General features: G+C 39.9%; 1 protein-coding gene across 3 annotated transcripts in view; it reads right to left on the reverse strand.

Moving 5' to 3' along the window:
• LOC105719189 (ubiquinol-cytochrome c reductase complex assembly factor 1) overlaps nucleotides 1-21,354 on the reverse strand; it is a 110,752-nt gene that overhangs the window by 56,614 nt on the left and 32,784 nt on the right. For all 3 annotated transcript variants that reach the window (XM_012455113.2, XM_064382347.1, XM_012455114.3), the window contains 2 exons: nucleotides 15,018-15,090; nucleotides 7,976-8,033 (listed from right to left, as the gene is read on the reverse strand). In XM_012455113.2, coding sequence (XP_012310536.1) covers nucleotides 7,976-8,033; nucleotides 15,018-15,090 — 131 coding nt within the window. The remainder of the gene's footprint in view (nucleotides 1-7,975; nucleotides 8,034-15,017; nucleotides 15,091-21,354) is intronic.

A 21,354-nucleotide genomic window follows, 5' to 3' on the forward strand; every position in this document is an offset into this window, starting at 1 on the left:
CTTATGGAAAACAATAATGATTACTACCATTTGCTAAGTCCTGTAATATAAGACTTGTCACTTTAAGATACATTTACATTCATTCTCTCTCTCAGGACATTGTAACTGTCCCCATTTCACAGAAAAGAAAACACACTCTGAAGAGGTTAAGTAACTTAAGGTTGCACAGTAGAGAAGAAGCTGGAATGAACCCTGAGTTCCCCACTTTTTCCCCCATTCTGTGACAGCACAGCACCAAGAACCTCTTCCTACTAAATAAGACAAGTCGGAAGGCAACAACCCTGTCTGCAGAGTTCAAAGGAACAGGAGAGTTTCCTAGCTGTGATTTCCTCCTCTCAGCCTAAAACTGGGAGGGAAGATTCTTGTTATTCCTGATGCTGACCTCCTGCCAGGTACTGGCAGCTCTGAGCATCCTGTCTCGCTCTCTCTGTTTGGGTCCTCTGACAACGCCAGTTGTGTTTTAGCCTTGTTTCTCCCACATGGTAGTTTATAAGCTGCTTAGAGCAGACCTGATTTTGAATTCAATAAAGATTAGTGGGCACTTGGGCAGGTTTGTCACTCTGGCTGCTATGAAGGAATCCCAAAGGGGACTTTCACGCAGCTTGTTTCCCTTACTCTGTCACTAGCTGAGGCCAAGAAAGCAGAGCCTAGATGGCTACACTCAAGCCCAGCAGTGTGCTAATGAATGAGTTTATTGATCTGTAAGCTGGCATGCTGACCCTTTTCCAGGGCTGTGTACATGGCTATCTCCACCTGGTTTCCCAAACTCCCTCACCATGAAGTCTAACCCTTTTGTGGCATGAGGGCCACAAAACAGCCTGTGGGCAAACAGACAAGTTGGATGAGGCACTACCTGAAGTCATCTCACCTGACAACAAGCTCCTCCAAGAGCTACACCTGGCCTGCAGCTTGCCTGTCAGATCCACTATAAAGCACAAGCCACTGGGTAGCAGGTATCAGAGCATTCAGGGTAGGAAATGTTGGTAAAATGCTGCTGCATAGACCTTTGGTTAGGGCAACAATGTGTGGGTGTTTGAACACTGCAACTCTCGCTGGGAGAGGGGAAAAGAAGATGTGCACGTGGCCAGGCCTCACCATATATAGCAGGCCTGGAGTTGCTGGAATCCAGCAGAAGCCTGAACACCTGACAGCTACATCAAAACTGCTGTGGTGGTTTTAAAGAGCCCTCTTGCAGAGGCTGCCAGTGTCTGCCGGGGCAGTTCTCTGGCTGCACTAGACTGGCACTAGTCTGCTTTCTAACCCCTTCCCATCTCCATACTTAAATTCCTTCTCTTCTTTCCCAAAGGCTTCTTCTCTTCAGCTTATAAAATCGTTCCAGTGCTTCCCCATTTTAAAATAAAAAACAACTAAATGCTTCCCTTCTGAACTGTTTTTCCCTTAAGTGATCATCCCCTCATTTGAAACTTCTTAAAAGTAGTTTACAATAACTTCTTCCCCTCTTAATAATTCCTCAATCCAGCTGGGCACAGTGGCTTATGCCTGTAATCCCAGCGCTTTCGGAGGCTGAGGCGGGCAGATCACCTGAGAGGTCTGGGGTTCAAGACCAGCCTGATCAACATGGAGAAACTCTGTCTCTACTAAAAATATAAAATTAGCCAGGCATGGTGGCACATGCCTATAATCCCAGCTACTCAGCAGGCTAAGGCAGGAGAATTGCTTGAACCCAGGAGGCAGAAGTTGTGGTGAGCCAAGATCCCACCACTGCACTCCAGCCTGGGCAACAAGGGTGAAACTCCATCTCTAAATAAATAAATAAATAAAATAATCCCTCAATCCCATATCCTCTGTTCTAGCCCCCAGAAGGCCAAGGCAACTGCTTTCTTTGACCAGCCCCAGGCAATCCCCCTGCCCCCATGTACATCACCCTGTGCTAGTTTCAGGTTTACCTGTGGCCTCTCCTGGGACACAGAGTGAGCACCACAAAACACGGTGCCCAGCATATGGCTGGTGATCCGTAAATGTTTGCTATGCTCACATGAAATGCTCATACTCGGGAAGAGACCCCTATCCCCTGACCACCAGACAAGACAATCACAAAGAAAGGAAAGAGTTTAGGAGGGGCAGGTAACTTTAGTTAACTTCAGAGTTGTCTCGGGTCCTCCACTACTGAGTAAGTGGCCTGAGACGATTCCCTTAAAATTGCCAAAACTGTCTCCCCATTTGCAAAATGAGAGAACTGGACTAGATCTGTACTTTTTAAACTGCATTCTGAGTTTCCATGGAGCTACTTAAGGGTGTTTTTTCAGTGGGCATGCTGTGAAGATGTGAAGCAAGCAGGTCATTCCCACCTCCTTTAATCATATATATCATATATGGTGGCTGAGCATAAGAGTTCGTTTTTAAAAAGGACTGCTGATAAAAAGTTTGAAAACCACCAGATCCCTCTACCTGGAAGGTTTTTCATCCACTCTTCACTTGCTAACTTCTACTCACTCTTTAGGTGTCAATGTAAATGTCCTCTTCAGTGAAGTCTTCCCTGACTGACCCACCCCTAAATTAGGTGCCCTGATTCTACCACATAGCCTTGTCACTTCCTCTCATGGCATCTATCACAGTTATATTTTATTAGCAATTTGTTTAATGTCTCTCTTCTCATCTACGCCCTAAGAGGGCAGGAAATAAATTTGTCTGCTGTACACCGTACCTTCAATCAAGAGAATAAATGCCCTAATTTTATGAATCTATGTTTAAGAATAAGTAGGTACTTAAGTATTCATTAATGTTAATTTAAGTACTTAATTAGTTACTTTAGTAGTTATAATTACTAAAGAGGAAAGCAACTTAATGCTTTGAGTTAACCAGAGCGGCACTTGAATTTCCTCTCCACCGCATTCTAACCACTTCTTTGGGAATGTTCTCTGACTTTTCTAAGCCTGATACCTCATACGTAAAATGAGAATAAAACAGTTGTGAGCATGTGTAAAACAACGTATATAAATACATAAATGATAATATATATAAAACATCAAGTAGTAATTATATTTATGAAATACCTGACTTTAAAATAATCTTTAAAAACAGACTACATTTTACTCCCTCTCCATCCTACCTCCATCACAGGTATGTTCTAATTTTATTTGTTCCATTCCATTTTATAAACTTAATTTCTGCATTGAGAAGGTACTAGCGCTCCATGACAATTTGAAAAGGGGAGTCTCTACAAATCTGTTAACACAATGCCAACACAAATTCTAATGACATAAATCTCCCCACCCAGAAGAAAGGGAAGGTGATAATAATAATATCTGAATTGGATACTGAAGGATAAACAGGAAATTGTCAGCTGGAGAGGAGGGAGAAGGGCCTTCTAGGCAGAAGAAACTCTGTACAGAAGACTTGATATTTCTACTACATAGTTTTGTTTTTTCTTGCAGAAAAGGGAGTAGTGATGGTAATGGTGCCTAGAATAGCAATAAAGGAGACTAGTAAAGGCACCATAAGTCACAGTTGATCAGATATGAATGCCATGATACGAAACTTGTATTCTTTTTTTTTGAGATGGAGTCTCACTCTTGTCACCCAGGCTGGAGTGCAGTGGCACGATCTCAGCTCACTGCAACTTCCGCCTTCTGGGTTCAAGCAATTCTCGTGCTTTAGCCTCCTGAGTAGCTGAGACTACAGGCGCCCACCACCATGCCTGACTAATTTTTTTGTATTTTTAGTAGAGATAGGGTTTCACCATGTTAGCCAGGCTGGTCTCGAACTCTTAACCTCCGGTGATCTGCCCACCTCAGCCTCCCAAAGTGCTGGGATTACAAGCGTGAACCACCATGCCCGGCCAAAACTTGTATTTTATTCTGAGAACAATGGAGAACATTAAGGAGTGAGTGCATGTGCGTACGTATGTGTATGTGTCTGTGTGTACTGACCCCATTTATACTGAAAAGGTAAATGGAATGGGGGTATAGGGAAGTTAGAGGCCAAAGACCACTTTTCAAGTACTGCTGGTTGCAACTCAGTGAAATCAGTTTAGTGGGTGACAACTTCATTGTCTGTTTAAAATGAATTAAAATGGAATAAAAAATATAGGGGGTTCCCTCTCTCAGCCTTGGAGCACCCCTCCCTCTGTCTCTGTACAAGGAGCTGCTTCTTTCTTCCATTCCCCTTCTTTCTTGCCTATTAAACTCCCTAATCCTTAAAACTTAAAAAAAAAAAAAAAGAAAAAGAAAAAAGAAAATGTCAGAGATTACCTGACATTGTAAGGATAAATTTTATAGAATTTTTGTATCAGATTTGTGTGTCCATTCTGGTCACAAAGTAACATGCATTTGTTACTATGGGTCAGAGTCAAAAATAGCTTGAGTTAGGTGACTGAGCAGGTGAAGGGGTGAGGGAAGAGACAAGGAGGCCTCCCAGGTTGCTGGCGTGGGCATGATGCCACTGGTCAAGATAGGAAATAGGGGAGGAGGCCTGCTTTTATCAAGTCCAAGTGGGCATGCTGGACAGCGCAGACAGCGGCCTCTCTCAGCATTTTTTCAGCAGCCACAGTCAATACTAATTTTGTTCAGCAAAGACAATGAACACATAGTCATTGCAGCTGCAAGCTCAAGTGAATACACAACTGATAAGGGTCCTCTAGGAGCTGGAGGGCATCCCGGTCCTAAATCCCAAACCACAGAAAAACTGTGAAACTAAAAAAAGCAGACAGGATAAGTGAAACACTATTTCCTCTGGGGAACTAACAGGATGTGAGAAATCTTGTCCTTATTCTAAGAGCCAACAGGGAACCCTCACCCTTGGGAACCTAAGCGAGCCTTCTGAAATGTCAGCCACCAGAGTATTTTTGTTTATTAAGAGTTTGTTTGGTTTTGGTTTTGTTTGGGGAAGGAGGTTTTCTGACTGTTTTCTAAGCCTCCTCCCCCACCCCACACTACCACCTCCAAGAGGTGCTTCAATCCCTACACCTCCAGCAAGTCCAGAGTCCTGTAACCTTGATGTGGCTATCCTTCGGCTACCCTCCTGGAGCTTCAGGATAAGACAGCAGGGCCGATAGATCATGGCTTCCCCACAGAGGTGGTGTGGATCCATCATTCCTCCTAACACCCCCCACCCTCATCCATTAGAAGAAAGATTTCTCCAATTCTTGGAAGATCACAGCACAACTGAGCCCGAAACTCACTACTTTCTTGATGACCCTTCCACTACATTCCTCAACAAACCTGCCCCAGGCACATCAAGCAACTGGCTGCCCTCAAATACTCCATGTTCTTGTACACATTCTGTCTTTTGCTCCTAATATTCCCTCAATCTAAAATGGCCACCCTTTCTCTGACAGAAATTCTAGTCAACCTTCATGGTACATCTCAAATGTCACCTCTATCACAAAGCCACTCTTTATCCAACACTCCGCCCCATCATCAAATCTGAATTTAGTTACACCACTTTGTGCTTCCCAGCATCTGCCTGTGTCTTGGGCACAGCATTTCTTTCACTATCATGCTTTACAGGCAATCATACTTTATGTCTGTTTTCCACTAAACTTTAGTTTCATGAAGATACAGACACAATCTGTATCTGATTTGCCCAAAAGAAATGTCCAGAAATGAACACATGCCTTACTCTTCTCTCCAACATCCCATGGTCCTGAACACACAGGAGGTCCTCAAGAAGAGTGTACTGATTCAAACTGAAAAGCTACAGATTCTTTCCACCAAAACCTGCAAATTATCAAAACTAGGGGAGAGAAAGAGTGGAAGGGGAATCAAGTGTAGATTTGAAGCAGACAGCTTCCCTCTCTTGACTTAACTGGGGGTGGTATACCCTATTCCTCAGAAATTTAACCAACCTCAGCAAGAAAGATTCAGCAAGCACAGTTTGGAAACTTTAAAGAACTGTAAGTAGTTTCAAGGTTCTCCCAGCTGCTGTTAGTCGGGTATTGACCTTGGGATGTGGTCACAGGGATTATATATTTTATTTTGCCATCCACTCCCTTTAACACTGATACCTCTGGCTATATGGGCAATAAAGAGTCTTTCATACAGGTTCTGAATATTATCTTTGAGCTCCTCTGGGAACAGCCTAGCCTTCTTGCAACCCTCCCACCTTTCCAGAGAGTAATTCTACAGTGCCACCTCTGCAGTCCTCCTCTCCTGAAAAAGCACTTTTTCCCCTCAGTATATCCAACTTCTCTCCCTGAATGCTGTTCCCTAACCTTCACCATTAAGACAATAAGAAGGCAGCTACCTGATGCATGGCACATTTCAAAGAACTAACAGATAGAAGGTAGTAAGGGTTTTGATACTTGCAGCTTCCTTTGTGATCCTATAAGTACTTCTTACTCATATTTATTACATAACTTAGGCATTCTGATTTATGATTGACTTATTTTGTTTTTTTTTTTTTAGATAGAGTCTTGCTCTGTCACCCAGGCTGGAGTGCAGTGGCGCGATCCCGGCTCCCTGCGACTTACACCTCCTGGACTCAATCAATTCTCCTGCCTCAGCCTCCCGAGTAGCTGGGACTACAGGCGCGTGCCACCACGCCTGGCTAATTTTTTATATTTTTCGTAGAGATGGAGTTTCACTGTATTAGCCAGGATGGTCTCAATCTCTCAATCTCGTAATCTGCCCACCTCAGCCTCCCTAAGTGCTGGGATCACAGGACAGGCGTGAGCCACTGCACCCAGCCTATAATTGACCATTTTACACATCTTATCTCCCTCACTAGACTGAGAGCTTCTTGAGAACTATTCCCTAGTTCACACAAAGGACCCAAGACATGGTGTACACTATTTTAATAAACTACTCCTTAGAAAAAGATAGCATAGGCTGGGCATGGTGGCTCACACCTGCCAACACTTTGGGAGGCTTAGGCAGGTGGATCACTTGAGGTCAGGAGATTGAGACCAGTCTGGCCAACACAGTGAAAACCCGTCTCTACTAAAAATACAAAAAAATAATCCAGGCATGGTGGTGGGCACCTGGAAACTCAGCTACTCGGGGGGCTGAGGTGCGAGAATCACTTGAACCCAGGAGGCAGATGTTGTAGAAAGCTGCAATTTTACCACTGCACTCCAGCCTAGGCAACAGAGTGAGACTACATCTAAAAAGAAAAAATGGAAAAAAAAAAAAGCATAAAATAAACTGCCACCTTAGGCCCCTAAGCCAAATTCAGTGTAACTGTATGAGTACAGAGGAAGAAACATTTCAGAGGTGATCAAAACCAAAAAGTATATAGTAGTCAGTTGTGTGATGCAAAGGCTCAGCTGAAGGCAGTCTCAAACAAGGGTCCTTTTGACAGGGCAGCCATTCCCATGTTCCTCAGATACTCACTATGGTCAAAGTAGTAAACTTAGTTCTCCAGAATTTACTTTCCCAAGATCTGGCAGTTCAATAAATACATTCCCCAGCCCCCACTTCAACGACTCTCCTATATCCTTCTGACCTTTAATACTGTGTAACATTAGATGAAAAATTGATTTTTTTTGGCTACTTATTTCACAGCTGAAGAAAAAATATACTGTTTAAGGTGTTAAATATTTTTACATGCAACAAACCTGGCATGAAGCTAACTTGTATGCACATTTTAGAGGTACAGGCGTAAATGTCAGTGCTATAATTTGTTATAGGTTTCTGATGACCAGCAATGAAAATGACCACGGATTCTCACAATTCAAACCACTTTTACGTAAATGTGAACTTTCCTAAAACAGCCAAGGGAGAGAAAACTTTCCATCCAAGCTCATGGAGTCTCTTAAGAGATACTGATAGCATTGTTCACTGGGTTAGGTATTCTTTGAAAAAAATCCTACAAATATTAGTTTCCTTCTGGGCCTATGCTTTGACCTTTAATAAAAATGTGCTTCAAGACACCAGTTATTAAAATGAAAGGAACAGTTTTTAACACCTGAACAACTGCCATTTCATATAATCAGCCCTGCTGAAGGCTATACCTTACAAGTCAGCAGTGTTTAAAAAAAATACATTTGGTGACTTCATTTAAATTGCTCACTTACCAGACATGGAGTAGGGTTATAAGAAACCATGAATTGAATGTATCGGGCATCTGACACCCTAGAAAATAACAATAAGGTATAAGTATGTGAGGGTTTAAAGGAGGCACATTGACTATATTTTAAATACTGGCAGGCATGGCACTTACAGTGCCCTCTGATTATGCTATTGCAGAAAAGGCCAGTAGAACAATAGGGCAAGACTATGGGCTATTGAATCATAGTGCACCAGGAGTAAAAGAAAAAAAACCCCATTGAATTCAGTCAGACAACCAGCCTTCTAGTTCCAGCTTGTTATATGGCCTTGGACAAATCACTTCTCCCCTTTGAGTCTTGGTTTTCTCATTTTGCAGCATGTGGCCTAGATGATCTCTACAGTTCCTTCCAGCTTCGGTGTGATTCTACAGTATTTTCCCTCTATGGGCTTGAATTCTGAAAAGCTAAGCAAACACTCCCTCACTTTTTTCAGTTGGGCTCCACTGAGAAGCTTAAGTTTTTCTAGTATCCTTTTCCTGTCTTCTTTCTGTAAGGTACCCAATGTGCTATGGACATGGGTGTGCTAAATGATTTGCCCAAAACAGATGATCAGAGGGTGGGTGCAGTGGCTCACACCTGTAATCCCAGCACTTAGGAAGGCTGAGGCAGTAGACTGCTTGAGCCCAGGAGTTTGAGACTAGCCTGGGAAACACAGTGAGACCCCGTCTCTACAAAAAAATACAAAAATTAGCTGGGCATGGTGGCATGCACCTGTAGTCCCAGCTACTGAGGAGGCTGAGGTGGGACGATTGCTTGAGCCAGGGGGGCAGAGGTTGCAGTGAGCCAAGATCATGTCACTGTACTGCAGTCTGAGTGACAGAGCAAGACCCTATCTCAAAAAAAGAGAAAAAAGAAAAAGAAAGGATCAGGCAAAAGAAAGCAGGGGTCTAGGGAGCTGCAGCTAAATAAGAAAGCATACTGTATTTAGTAAAAGGCTGTTCATCACCCCCCAGAAATAACAAAACTGGGAAGGACTTCTCCTTAGTTTCAGATCCAACAAATTCGTTCTGTGCTCAGACATCAAAGCCTCTCAATTCTCACACAGCTAAGAAATCCCTCTGGCTGAACAAGGGTCCTCCACTGAATGTGCCCTCCTTATTACATGACAGGGAGAAACGCCAGAGCAAGAGGAAGATGCAAAAAGAGAATAAGCAGGGAATTTGGGCCCTTATGGTAAAATCTGTCCTTTGGGGCAATGACTCAACAAAGAAGCACTATCCTCTGCCTTTCAGCAATCATCGAGGTACATGATGTACTAAATGATAACAAAGAGGGGTCACTAGGAGATAAAAAACAGGCCTGGACCCCCGTGAGGTACATTAAAAGCATCAATAATAAAGAGCTGTAATTCACTGCAGGTTTACCATGTGCCAGACATTCTATTGGGTTCTTTACATCCATAAGCTCAATGAATCCTCCCAACAACCCTGAGGTGGGCATTGATATTATCCCCACTTAACAGGTAAGAAAATTGACTCAGAGAGACCAAGACAATTGCTGCTCAAGGTCATACAACAATGAAAAGAGACATCTGAGATCAAAGTCAGATCTACTTGATTCCAAACACTGTGTTCTTAATCCTGCTCTAACAGCCTCTCTAACACTACTATCAGAAACCAACACTAAGGGTCCATCTGCATACCAGGTCTACTGCAAGCCAAGTCAACACATTATCTCACTCAATCCTCACTTTAACACTGGAGGGAAGCATTATAATCCTCATTTTAGAGATGAGGAAACAGACTCAAACTAAGAAACTTGTGGGCAGCCCACAATATTAACAAGCTAGTGGCAGGGCTAGGGTTTGAATCCAAGTCTGTCACAAATGACACCAAAATACTCTGGTGAGCTTACTGGGAGGTGCCTAGCAGCTGTCAAGTGGACTTCCTCACAGAGCCCAGCAGGAGGGAGCTGAAGGCTGGCCTGGCCAGCCATACAGCTATTAAGACACATGCCATCTGAGAATGGGCCAACCACCCTCCACCTAGACAAGAATAGCCCTGAGAAACTCTCAAGCCCGGATCTGAAGTTGGGTCTTTTTTGGATGCTAGAACAAAACATTAAAAAGAAAAGTTTTCTTGGAAGTCTGTCTTTCAATCTGGAAAATGAAATTTGGCTGCTTCTAAAGGACAATCTGTTCAATTGCTACCTCTACATCAAAGCTTCTCAGCAGCCTCCAGGAGTCTTTCCAATTTTCTCAGAGAAGGAATCAGTTCTTGGGCTGGAAAGCACAGGCAGACAGACAGGCCAGCAGCTGGACTTGGGTCACAATTTCCCCTTCTGGGGTCACCTCAGGGCTGAGGGTGGGAAAAATGCTGGCATATGATTGAGTCCCTATACCCACTGGTGTCAGAACAGAAACCCACAGGGTAAAACCCTAAAAAGTAACACCAACGAATGTTGACTGTGAACTACACAAAAATACAGTAGTCTTTACTTCAATGAAATGCGTTTAAACACTTCAAATTTAAAACCTGCTGTAGTATTTTGCCATGATCACACTCTTGCTCCAGTGCACATTCAGTGCTTTAGTTCGTGAAGCTAGGCACTTTCTTTCTTGACATAATGTTGGATACAATTAAATAGTTCATTACTGTTATGGGGAGGCAGCATGACACAGCTGTACATTTAACATGGGGTCAGACTGCCTGATTCCATACCTTAACTCTAGCTCTCACTCACAATGTGACACTGGGTAAAATTACTCAATTTTCTTCTCTGTAGAAATGAGAAAAACAAGATAACCGACCTTGTAAGATTTTTGTGAGAATGAGATAAGGCCTGTAAAATGTTTAGCAAAATGGTTAGTATTAAGTTAGTAGGTACTCAATAAATATTCACTATTGTTGGTTTTCAGTGAATTATTTAAGTAGAAGAATTGAAATTATCTTTGAAAAACCTCACTAATTATTTCAGATTATATCAGTAAAGCGATAAACCTCAACCACAGACTCAGAATGTATTCATTAAGGAGCCTCTTCTCCAAGGCCTCCAGTCTCTTAAGGGTTAAAGACAAAGCAGTCTGCAGACAACACTGTGGAATCAAACAGGAGCTCTACTGACTGACCACCTCTGCTCCAAAGTGCTCTTCACAGTAGAACGTCTTTAAAAGACCAGTCAGCAAACCGCTGCGTACTCAGTGGTGCAACATGCTCAGACAAATGACATACTCAAAATATCTAAGAAACAACAGCAGGCAGCTGAATTCTCAAGACTCCAAAAGTTAACCCCTAAAATAAATACCACAAGTCCAAGTAAGCAAGGACCACTTTAAAAAGTACAATCTTGGGAAGCAATATATATACTGCTTTCTCTGGTTTCATTTCAGTTTTTTGTTTTGTTTTGTTTTGGTTTGGTTTTTTTTTTTTTTTGTCCAGGCTGGTCTCGAACTCCCTGGCTCAAGAGATCCTCCTGCCTTGGCCTCCCAAATTGCTGGGATTACAGGTGTGAGCCACTGCACCCAGCCCCTTTCTCTGATTTCAAACTTGTCTGGCCTACTCTTTAGAATCCAAGCCACAGGAAAGTTAGTGTAGTTATTTTAAAGATATTTGTAATTTCCTGCCTCCAGATGGTATATTCCAGATTTGCTCCCTTTTTATTCACTAGCCACAGTTTGGAACTACTTTGGTTTGATTTGAAAACATAATCTACCCACAAATAACAAAGATGGGCCACAATACAACATAATACAAATGAACATACTATAGGTCTCAAAAGAAAATTCTCAAATTGCGTCTCAGAAAACCTCAAATAAGAGTGGCATTACTGAAAAATTTACTTCCTCCCTAAGCACCTACTTCAAAGACTAAGCTAGGACAAAGCTCACCAATAGGTACACACTATAGTTAGTATAAACATCGGTTTCCAGTACTAATAGAACATCTCACAGAAGTAGTTTGCATTTAAGTATAACAAAATACAAAAAAATATTAAAATGGATTACATTTTCTAATTTGTAATTATATTCATCAATGGGCAATATGTTATAGTGGAAAAATCCCTGGATTTTAAACCAGACAACACAGGTTCAAGGCTTGGCTAAGCAACCCTGGGTGAGTCACTTAGCCTCTTTAAGCCTCAACTGTTTCTGAAAACAAAATAAAACAAAACAAAAACAATAATACAAGCCCTTTCTAGCCCACAATATTTTGTAACTCCTAAGTAAGACAAATGTAAAAGCATATGATGTGAGCTAATAGTATAAAACAGTTGCAATTTTTATAAACTTTTCTTAAGTTTTATAAGTAGTTTACAACAGGCTATGAATTGAAACATGATATGTTAAATAAATAAAAAGTCTTATTATTCAATACTATAATATTAATATTAACTCAAGAACTTTCAATAATGAACAGCTGGCTAAGACAAAGATATCTAGTAAACATCCTTTCAAAATAATTATAAGAAATTTCTGAGTTATTTATTGAATCAAATATTAAATAGACATCTGAAGATGAGGGTTTTTGTTTTTGTTTTTGTTTTTGAGATAGAATCTTGCTGTCACTCAGGCTGAAGTACAGTGGTGCGGTCTTGGCTCACTGCAACCTCTGCCTCCTGGGTTCAAGTTATTTTCCTGTCTTGGCTTCCCAAGTAGCTGGGATTACAGGTACCCGCCACCACACCCAGCTAATTTTTTTTTTTTTTTTTTTAGTAGAGACGGGATTTCACCACATTGGCCAGGCTGGTCTCAAACTCCCAACTTCAAGTAATCTACCCACCTTAGCCTCCCAAAGTGCTGGGATTACAGGCATGAGCCACCGCACCTGACCTGAGGATGAGGTTTTAAAAAGATGTGATGAAAAATAGTTCACACATGAATTCAATAAGGCACTTAAAGAAAAAAAACAGGCCAAGCATGGTGGCTCATGCCTGTAATCCCTGCACTTTGGGAAGCTGAGGCAGGACTGCTTAAGGCCTAAGACCAGGAGTTCGAGATCAGCCTAGGCAATATAGTGAGACCCTGCCTCTACAAAAAATAAAAATAAAAAAAACACCCATGCATGATGGCATGTTCTTGTAGTCCCAGCTACTCAGGAGGCTGAGGTGGGAGGATTGCTTGGGCCCAGGAGTAAAAGGATGCAGTAAAAGGGCTGGAATCACTCACTCCAGCCTAGGCAACAGAGCAAGATGGTCTCTAAAAAAAAGAAAAAGGAAAAATCAGTTTCTAATATTAACAGCTTCAGCAGGTAGAGAAAAAATATTTTTTCCATTTGGACTAATTTGCCCTAAAATGAGAAACTGTTAAAGACTAACAAAGAAGCAGGATTCTTTCCAGGCTATGAATAAAGAAGAAATGAAAAGTGGACACTAGATTGGAATTATAATTCAGTCTGGTATTTTAGTTTCTGGTATCAATCTGCTGAGACAGTAAAATAAACAAAATGACTTGTATTTATTTGATTTTTAAAAACCAAAATAGGCCAGGCACCATGGTTCATTCCCTAATCCATGACTTTGGGAGGCCAAGGCCAGTGGATCGCGTGAGGCCAAGAGTTTGAGACCAGCCTAGCCAACATAGCCAAACTCTGTCTCTACTAAAGAAATACAAAAATTAGCTGGGCATAGTGGCACGCACCTGTAGTCCCAGCTACTTGGGAGGCTGAGACACAAGAATCACCAGAACCTGGGAGGTGGAGGTAGCAGTGAACCAAGATGGCGCCACTGCACTCCTATCTGGGCAACACAGCAAGACTCAAAGCAAGTCTCAAAAAACAAGACAAAACAAAAAGGTAGTTATTAAATAACCAAAACTGCATCCAGCTTTCTTCATTGTTGTGAATATAATTATGTGTAAATATTTGCTGCTAAAGAAAAATATCAAATGTATACACTTAGGTGTATGCTGCTTTGAGGATATGACTATTACTGCAGAAGTACACAGCATACACTTCCTTCCAAAACCTGTGGAACTGGAAATGGTTTAATCTCTCCCAATTACAAGTACCTGCTTTAATTAACTTTGTTAATAATACAACTGTTTACAGCATCAAAATTAATACTGTGATAACAATCAACTGCTTCTGACAGTCTAAACCAGCAAAACCCTTTTGGAAAGCAATTTATCAATGAGGTATACATAATAAAATTATATGTGCCTTTTGACCCAATAGTCTTTTAACATGAGAAAAATCATAATAACCCAGGATTAATTAAAACAATTAAAAATTTAAAACACAAGAGGAATAACTGCCCCAGAAGTCTATGTCAAAATGCTAAGTAAAACAACCAGAATGGGCCAGGCACTGTGGCTCACGCCTGTAATCCCAGCACTTTGGGAGGCTAAAGAGATCGGATCATGTGAGGTCAGGAGTCTGAGACCAGCCTAGCCAACATGGTAAAACTCCATCTCAACTAAAAATACAAAAAAATTAGCTGAGTGTGGTGGTGGCACATGCCTTTAATCCCAGCAATTAGGGAGGCTGAAGCAGTAGAATCGCTTGAACCTGGGAGGTAGAGAGATGCAGGTTACAGTGAGCCAAGACAGCGCCACTGTACTCCAGCCTGGGCAACACAGCAAGACTCTGTCTCAAAAAAAGAAAACAAAATCCAGACTGTAAAACAGAATATGTTTACTATGAATACTCTCATGTAAAAAGATGCATGTGTGGACAAGGGAGATAATGTCAAAGTACTTTTTTTTTTTTTCAAACTAACCAAAATGTCTTATTTATAGAATCCTTTTGCTCTTTGTTTACTCTATTAAAAAAGAAAAACAGCTGGGCACAGTGCTATGTGTCTGTAGTCCCAGCTACTATTCAGGAGGCTGAGGTGGGAGGACTGCTTGAGCCCAGGAGTTTGAGGCCAACCTGGGCAACACAGCAAGACCCTGTCTCTAAAGAAATATATACAAAAATTTTTTAAAAGAGAAAAATAGACAGTTTGGATTACATGCTTTGTGAAGGAAAAACTGTTTAGGTACTGGAGAAAAAAAAAGATCCTATTAAAACACAACCATAAAAATGAAATGTAGATTTGTTCTCCTTTTCAGTACTATCAAACAATAACTTACTTAGAAAGAATTCCTCGAAGTCAGTTTTCTCCACACAGCTAGTATACATGCGCAGGGCCGCAATCTTTATCTTCTAGACAAAGAGAATAAAACCAAACTCAAGACATGACCAAGTGGATGTTCTACTGCCATTAGACATGGGTCACAGAATCATATTTCTTCAACTATAAGGAAGGGTCCAAACCTCTCTCTAGGTAATTTAAACCAATATAAATATTTTTTTATTTTCTTAAAGCTTAGCCATTCATACAGACTTCACACAATTTTCACATTTTAGGACTTTAGCATGAAAATGTCAGAAAGGCTTTTCCAATATTTAAATGAAATCTCTCATTTAATTCCAACCTACTTCACCATATTTGTGCCTCTAAATCACTGTTAAGCATTATCCACATTAACTCTTCAGAATCTGAAAACCTTTATAGTGAAAATTGACCCATTCTTCTGGCCAAAATCAAACAAACAAACAAAACTCTCAAGCCTTTAATCTTTCCTCAGAGGCACTACTACCTATTCTATAAATCTTTGGGGGATGGAGTAAGAGGTATCTTTATTTCAGATTTTCTTTAGTTTTATAGTTTGCTGATTAACACTGTGTCTATAAATAAGAGTTCCTAACGAGTGTAAAATGCAATATAAGAATCAACCTTTTACTATTCCCAAAGCACTAGGAATTCTCTCTCACTTTTAATATGAGTGGTGGTTTTAATTTATTCACTGAGCTGTATCTTAAGATTTTATATATTATACTGTATATAAATTATGCCTTAATAAAAATAAATCTAAAAATAAATTATTTAAGAGTTAACTTACAGGTCTAAAGACCAACTCAGCACTACAGGGACAAACATTTTAAGGTCTTTCAAAACATTTCATTAAGGATATAACTAAATAAATGAGCATATCAGCAAAGCTTCTAGAAGCTTATTTTTCCTTAAGACAGCAGGGAAAGTTACAAACTCAAATATGCATAGACTAAAAACAAATGTGTACAGGCTGAGAATGACATAGCAACTGAAGAAAAACCAATCTAGAGTTTAGTAGAGCTATGATATTAAGGTTTACAGTCACCAAGCGCATACTATACCCTAAACTACATAATGTTCATATTTTTCTATATTCTCTAGAGTTAAAACAAGTATCTCTGATGGGTAGAAATACCCATAACAAATTAAAAAAGGATTGCATCTCTTATTGTAATTAAGATTTTTTATTTGCTAATTTGCGATCTGTCATGTTTTTAAGAGCTTCCAGTCTAAAGTTCATACTGGGAAAAATATGACATATAGAAATAGACAAACAGAAATCAGATATGCCTATCTGGGGAGTAAATCAGCATTAGAAGCCCACATTTAAACAAAACCTATAGTAAAACACTAAAAAAAAAAAAAAAAAAGCAAATTAAACCTAAAAGCAAGCAAAAAGAATGATATCATAAAGAACAGAAATCAACAAAATTGAAACAGAAAAATAAAATACAAGAAATCAAAGGCAGGTTAAGTGCAGTGGCTCATGCCTGTAATCCCAGGCTGAGGCGGACAGATTGCCTGAGCCCAGGAGTTGGAGACCATCCTGGGAGACACAGTGAAACACTGCCATCTCTACCAAAAATACAAAAATTAACTGGCCATGGTGGTGCATGCCTGTAGTCCTACCTACTCGGGAGGCTGAGGTGGGAGGCTGAGCCCAGAAGGTAGAAGTTGCAGCAAGGTGAGATCACACCACTGTACTCCAGTCTGAGTGACAGAGCCAGACCTTGTCTCGAAAAGAAAAAAAAAAGGAAAATCGAAGTCACAGATGTTTCTTTTAAAATATCAGTAAAATTAGGCTGGGCACAGTGGCTCATGCCTGTAATCACAACACTTTGGGAGGCCAAGGCAGGAGGATCAACAGAGGTCAAGAGTTCAAGACCAGCCTGGCAAACAGAGACTGGTTTAATAGAAACCCGGTCTCTATTAAAAATGCAAAAATTAGCCAGGCGTGGAGGTAGGCTCCTGTAATTCCAGCTACTCAGGAGGCTGAGACAGGAGAATCACTTGAACCTGGGAGGCGGAAGTTGCAGTGAGCCAAGATGGTATCACTGCACTCCAGCCTGGGCAACAAAGCGAGATCAATAAAACAGAGAACCTATAAGAGTTATCAAGGAAGAAAAAACCCAAAATGGAGAAGATACAAATTTTCAGTATCGGGAATCAGAGGGCAGATATCACTACATATCCTAAAGACATTAATAGGATAGTAAGGAAATACTATGAACAACTTTAGGCCAATGAATGTGATTACTTAGATGAAATGAACAAATTCCTTGAAAGATACAAACTATCAAAGTTCACTAAAATAAATAAATAAATAACATGAATAGTCTTATATCTATTAAAGAAATTGGATTTGTGGTTAAAAACCTTCCCACAATGCAAACTGCAGACCCAAATAACATCACTAGAGAGCTGTACCCAACATCTAAAGAAATGTTACCAAATCTACACAAACTCTGCCAGAAAACAAGAGGAAAGGATATCTCCCAGCTCATTCAATGAAGCCAACATTATCCTGATATCAAAACCAAAGTCATTAGTAGAAAACAAAACCACAGAACAATAGCCTTCATGAATATAGATGCAAAATTCCTTAACAAAATATTTTAAAATTAAATCCATCAATATTTTTAAAAGAATAAAATATCATAATCAAGTGAAATTTATCCCAGGAATGCAAAGATAATTCAACACTGGCAAATCAATCAGTTTCACCATATCAACAGACAAAAAAAAAAGAAAAGAAAACTAAGTCTGTTTAATTTTGTTAATTCTTGCAGTTCTAGGAAGTATTTGACCACAGAACACATATACATCTTGGAAAGCATTGGTCCATGCCATTACCAAACTAACTATAATCTAATAATATCATGATCCTAATAATTTACCCTTGATAGGCCTACTCCTATCCTGAAGACAGGGAGTTCAGTACATCTGGCCTAGCTCCTCACTTCATCCAATAATTCATTGAATATATAACTAGATCTAGATGCTGAGAATAGAACAGTAGACAAAACAGACAAAAATCTCTGCTCTCACAGAGCTTATGGCCCAGTTCAGCTACAGATGAGTATATAACTTTAAAATTTCTAATCACTTATTTCTTGATTTTTTTTCTTTTTTTTTTTTTACCTTGTAGTCTCCTTCAGATTCCTATATATGAAGTCCTCTGGGTTCATAATTAATCACTCTGACTGAGGAAAGGCAGACTTGCCTTCAAGGTCCAAGCCCCAAGTCTTTCCTTGAGAAGGAAGCTTCCCCAAAAACACATTTGTGAAAATGCATTCATTACAAATAATGAAGACTTCACCAGATGGGCCAGAGTATTTTGTCAGTGCTCATGCTATGGCAATCAGGAGCATTTGATAGTTCTTCACTTTTCCTGCTGCAAGGCCAAGGCTTTATACTTGGGTGAGCCATTTTCCTGGACAAATGTCTAAAGCAAGTCCCTTAAGACCATCACATAGGAACTGGAAACAACAACTTGAAGAAAAAGCCTCTCCAAGAATCATGCACTGATATAAGTTAATGAGGTAGGGGGACTGAATTTCCAGCCAGTCAATACAAGTTGTTCTGGTCCTTGGATGACTTCATATTTATTTCATTTTAACTTTAGAAGACTTCAACAGTCTACTTGAGTAAAAGAGAAGCACCTTGAACAGCTTTAGGAAATGAAAATCTGCTCTTCCACGAACTGATGCATTTTTTAACATCTTAGACAGGATGAAAAACAAATCTAGTAAAAGGCTCGCATTAACAGGTATGTAAGAGTTAGAAGAAGCCAGGTGCCGTGGCTCACACCTGTAATCTCAGCAGTTTAGGAGGCCGAGACGGGCAGATCATGAGGTCAGGAGTTCGAGAGCAGCCTGGCCAAAGAACAGCCTGACCAATACGGTGAAACCCCATCCCTACTAAAAATACAAAAATTAGTCGGGCATGGTGGTGGGTGCCTGTAATCCCAGCTACTCGGGAGGCTGAGGCAGGAGAACTGCTTGAACCCGGGAGATGGAGGTTGCAGTGAGCCAAGATTGTGCCATTACACTCCAGCCTGGTGACAGAGTGAGACTCTGACTCAAAAAAAAAAAAGAGTTAGAAGGGTCTTTTTAGTTATTTGAACCTTCTATTGTCTACTAGAAATCCTTCTACAGCATTCTTGATTAACAGTCAACCATCTGGGCCTCTGTTCAAATAAGACCAATGACCTTGTAAGGCTACCTATCCCACCAGAGGATAATTCCTGCTAGATTCTTATTTTGCTAAACTTAAAATATGCTTCATGTAATATTCATTGAACATTATTTTGCCCACTGAAATACCTTCTTTTTTTCACATTTGCCCCTCAAATACCTGAGAAGAATCATCCTGTCTTCTCTTTTCCAGACTAAGCATCCCTATTTCCTCCAACAATTCTTTATTCAACAGTTTCTGAAGCTTTCATAAGGCTCACTGTCTACCTCTGAATACATTCCAGTTTGTCAGTGTCCTTCAGAACAGGAATAATTTTTTGGCTTAATGCTAATATGGAAATCTATTCTACGGTATGTGGCTGAGTCGGGTAAATGTTGTCCTTATCTCACCTGATATTGCATATAAAGATAATTTTTAATAATGATGATTCCAGGATACTTAAATAAGTAAGGAAAAGCTACATTTAAGATCCTAAATATGATTATAGAAGAAACATAGGAATAATACATGAAAACATTAAAGAAAAAGAAAGAAAAGATAGTTAATACTGCTGATGTGGACAGACATGCAGGTATTTTGCTCCCTAATCAAATACATGTGAAAACACAAAACAAATAATTTTGCCAGTGCAATCCAATACAAGTGTATTGATTTAAGTCAACATTGCTGAAAACGGTTCTCAGTTTTTCAAAATGAAAAGTTATACAGAGATTTTCGCATTTCAGTTACACTAGAATGTCATACTTTTGATATTTTGATGTAACAAATTATAAAATGAAGGTTATAGGCCAGGTGCAGTGGTTCATGCCTATAACCCCAGCATTTTGGGAGGCCTAGGCAGGCAGATCACTTGAAGTCAGGAGTTAGAGACCAGCCTGGCCAACATGGTGAAACCCCATCTCTACTAAAAATACAAAAGTCAGCCAGGTATGGTGGCATGTGCCTGTAATCCCAACTACTTGGGAGGCTGAGGCAGGAGAATCGCTTGAACCCAGGAAGCAGAGGTTACAGTGAGTTGAGATCACTCTACTGCACTCCAGCCTGGGTGACAGAGTGAGACTCTGTCTCAAAAACATATATATATATATAAAATAAAATGAAGTTATAGAAAGTAGACACTACAACATCACAAAAGTTTTTTGAAATGCAAACATTAGAGATTTAGTTAAGGTCACAAGGGAACAAAGAAAAATCAGAGGCTAACTTAGGCTAAAAGAGTGAAGGAATTTTCCTGATGATTTAGTAATCCTCCAAATGGTAGCCAATTTTCCCTCTAGAATCATAAAAAAACAGCCTAGACAAAGCATATGGTAGCAACCAAATGGAACCTAATCACCAAGAAATGAATAAAACTGTAAATGTTTCTCTTTTCTCTCTTTCTGCTCTGACTTGCCTCTTAATTTCTAATTTTCAAACAAAACACATCCTTTAAGTTTGTAAATCCAAATGCCATAAGCACAACATTTTTTTAATAGGGGAAAAGATTTTGGTTAAAAACATTACCAAATATACCAACGATTATCAAGTCTCAAAAAATTAAGATCTAAAAAAATACCACTTTAAAGAACATAACTAATATTTCATTGACAATTAAGAAGGCACTTCATAACCTTCGGGTCTCAAGAACATCATTATCAGTATTTGTGTTCTTTCTATATTCTTTCAAAGCCCCTTAAAAACAAAATGTGTGTGGAATTACTGCTGACTCTTCAGAATTCAGGTAAAATAGTGATTATAGAGATAAGCTTATATTTGCTGTAGCGAGAAGTGTTCGAAAGAGAACCTGACACCATAAGAAGAAACCACAAGTAGAAGTCCATAATGAAATTGAAATTCTAATTTGAATCCGACTTGTTAAAATGGTGTAATTGGCATTACTTGGTTGTTTTGAGTAAAGCTTTCATATTTTCTAGAAAAAATTTTCCCTACTGCTTTGAGTGGGCTTGCTTTGACTTACAACTGATTAGGCTTACCCAATATTCTAGCAACCCTGAAAGGTGTTAAAAGGTAATTCTGCCATAGCAATAGAAGGAAATGGTAGTAAAGGTTGACTACTCCTCATCTGAAATGTGTGGAACCAGAAGTGTTTTGAATTTTGGATTTTGGGAGATTTT

This window comes from Aotus nancymaae, unplaced genomic scaffold (genome assembly GCF_030222135.1).
Source record: "Aotus nancymaae isolate 86718 unplaced genomic scaffold, 86718_ANA_hifiasm-v0.15.2.pri h1tg000029l, whole genome shotgun sequence".
NCBI lineage: Eukaryota > Metazoa > Chordata > Mammalia > Primates > Aotidae > Aotus > Aotus nancymaae.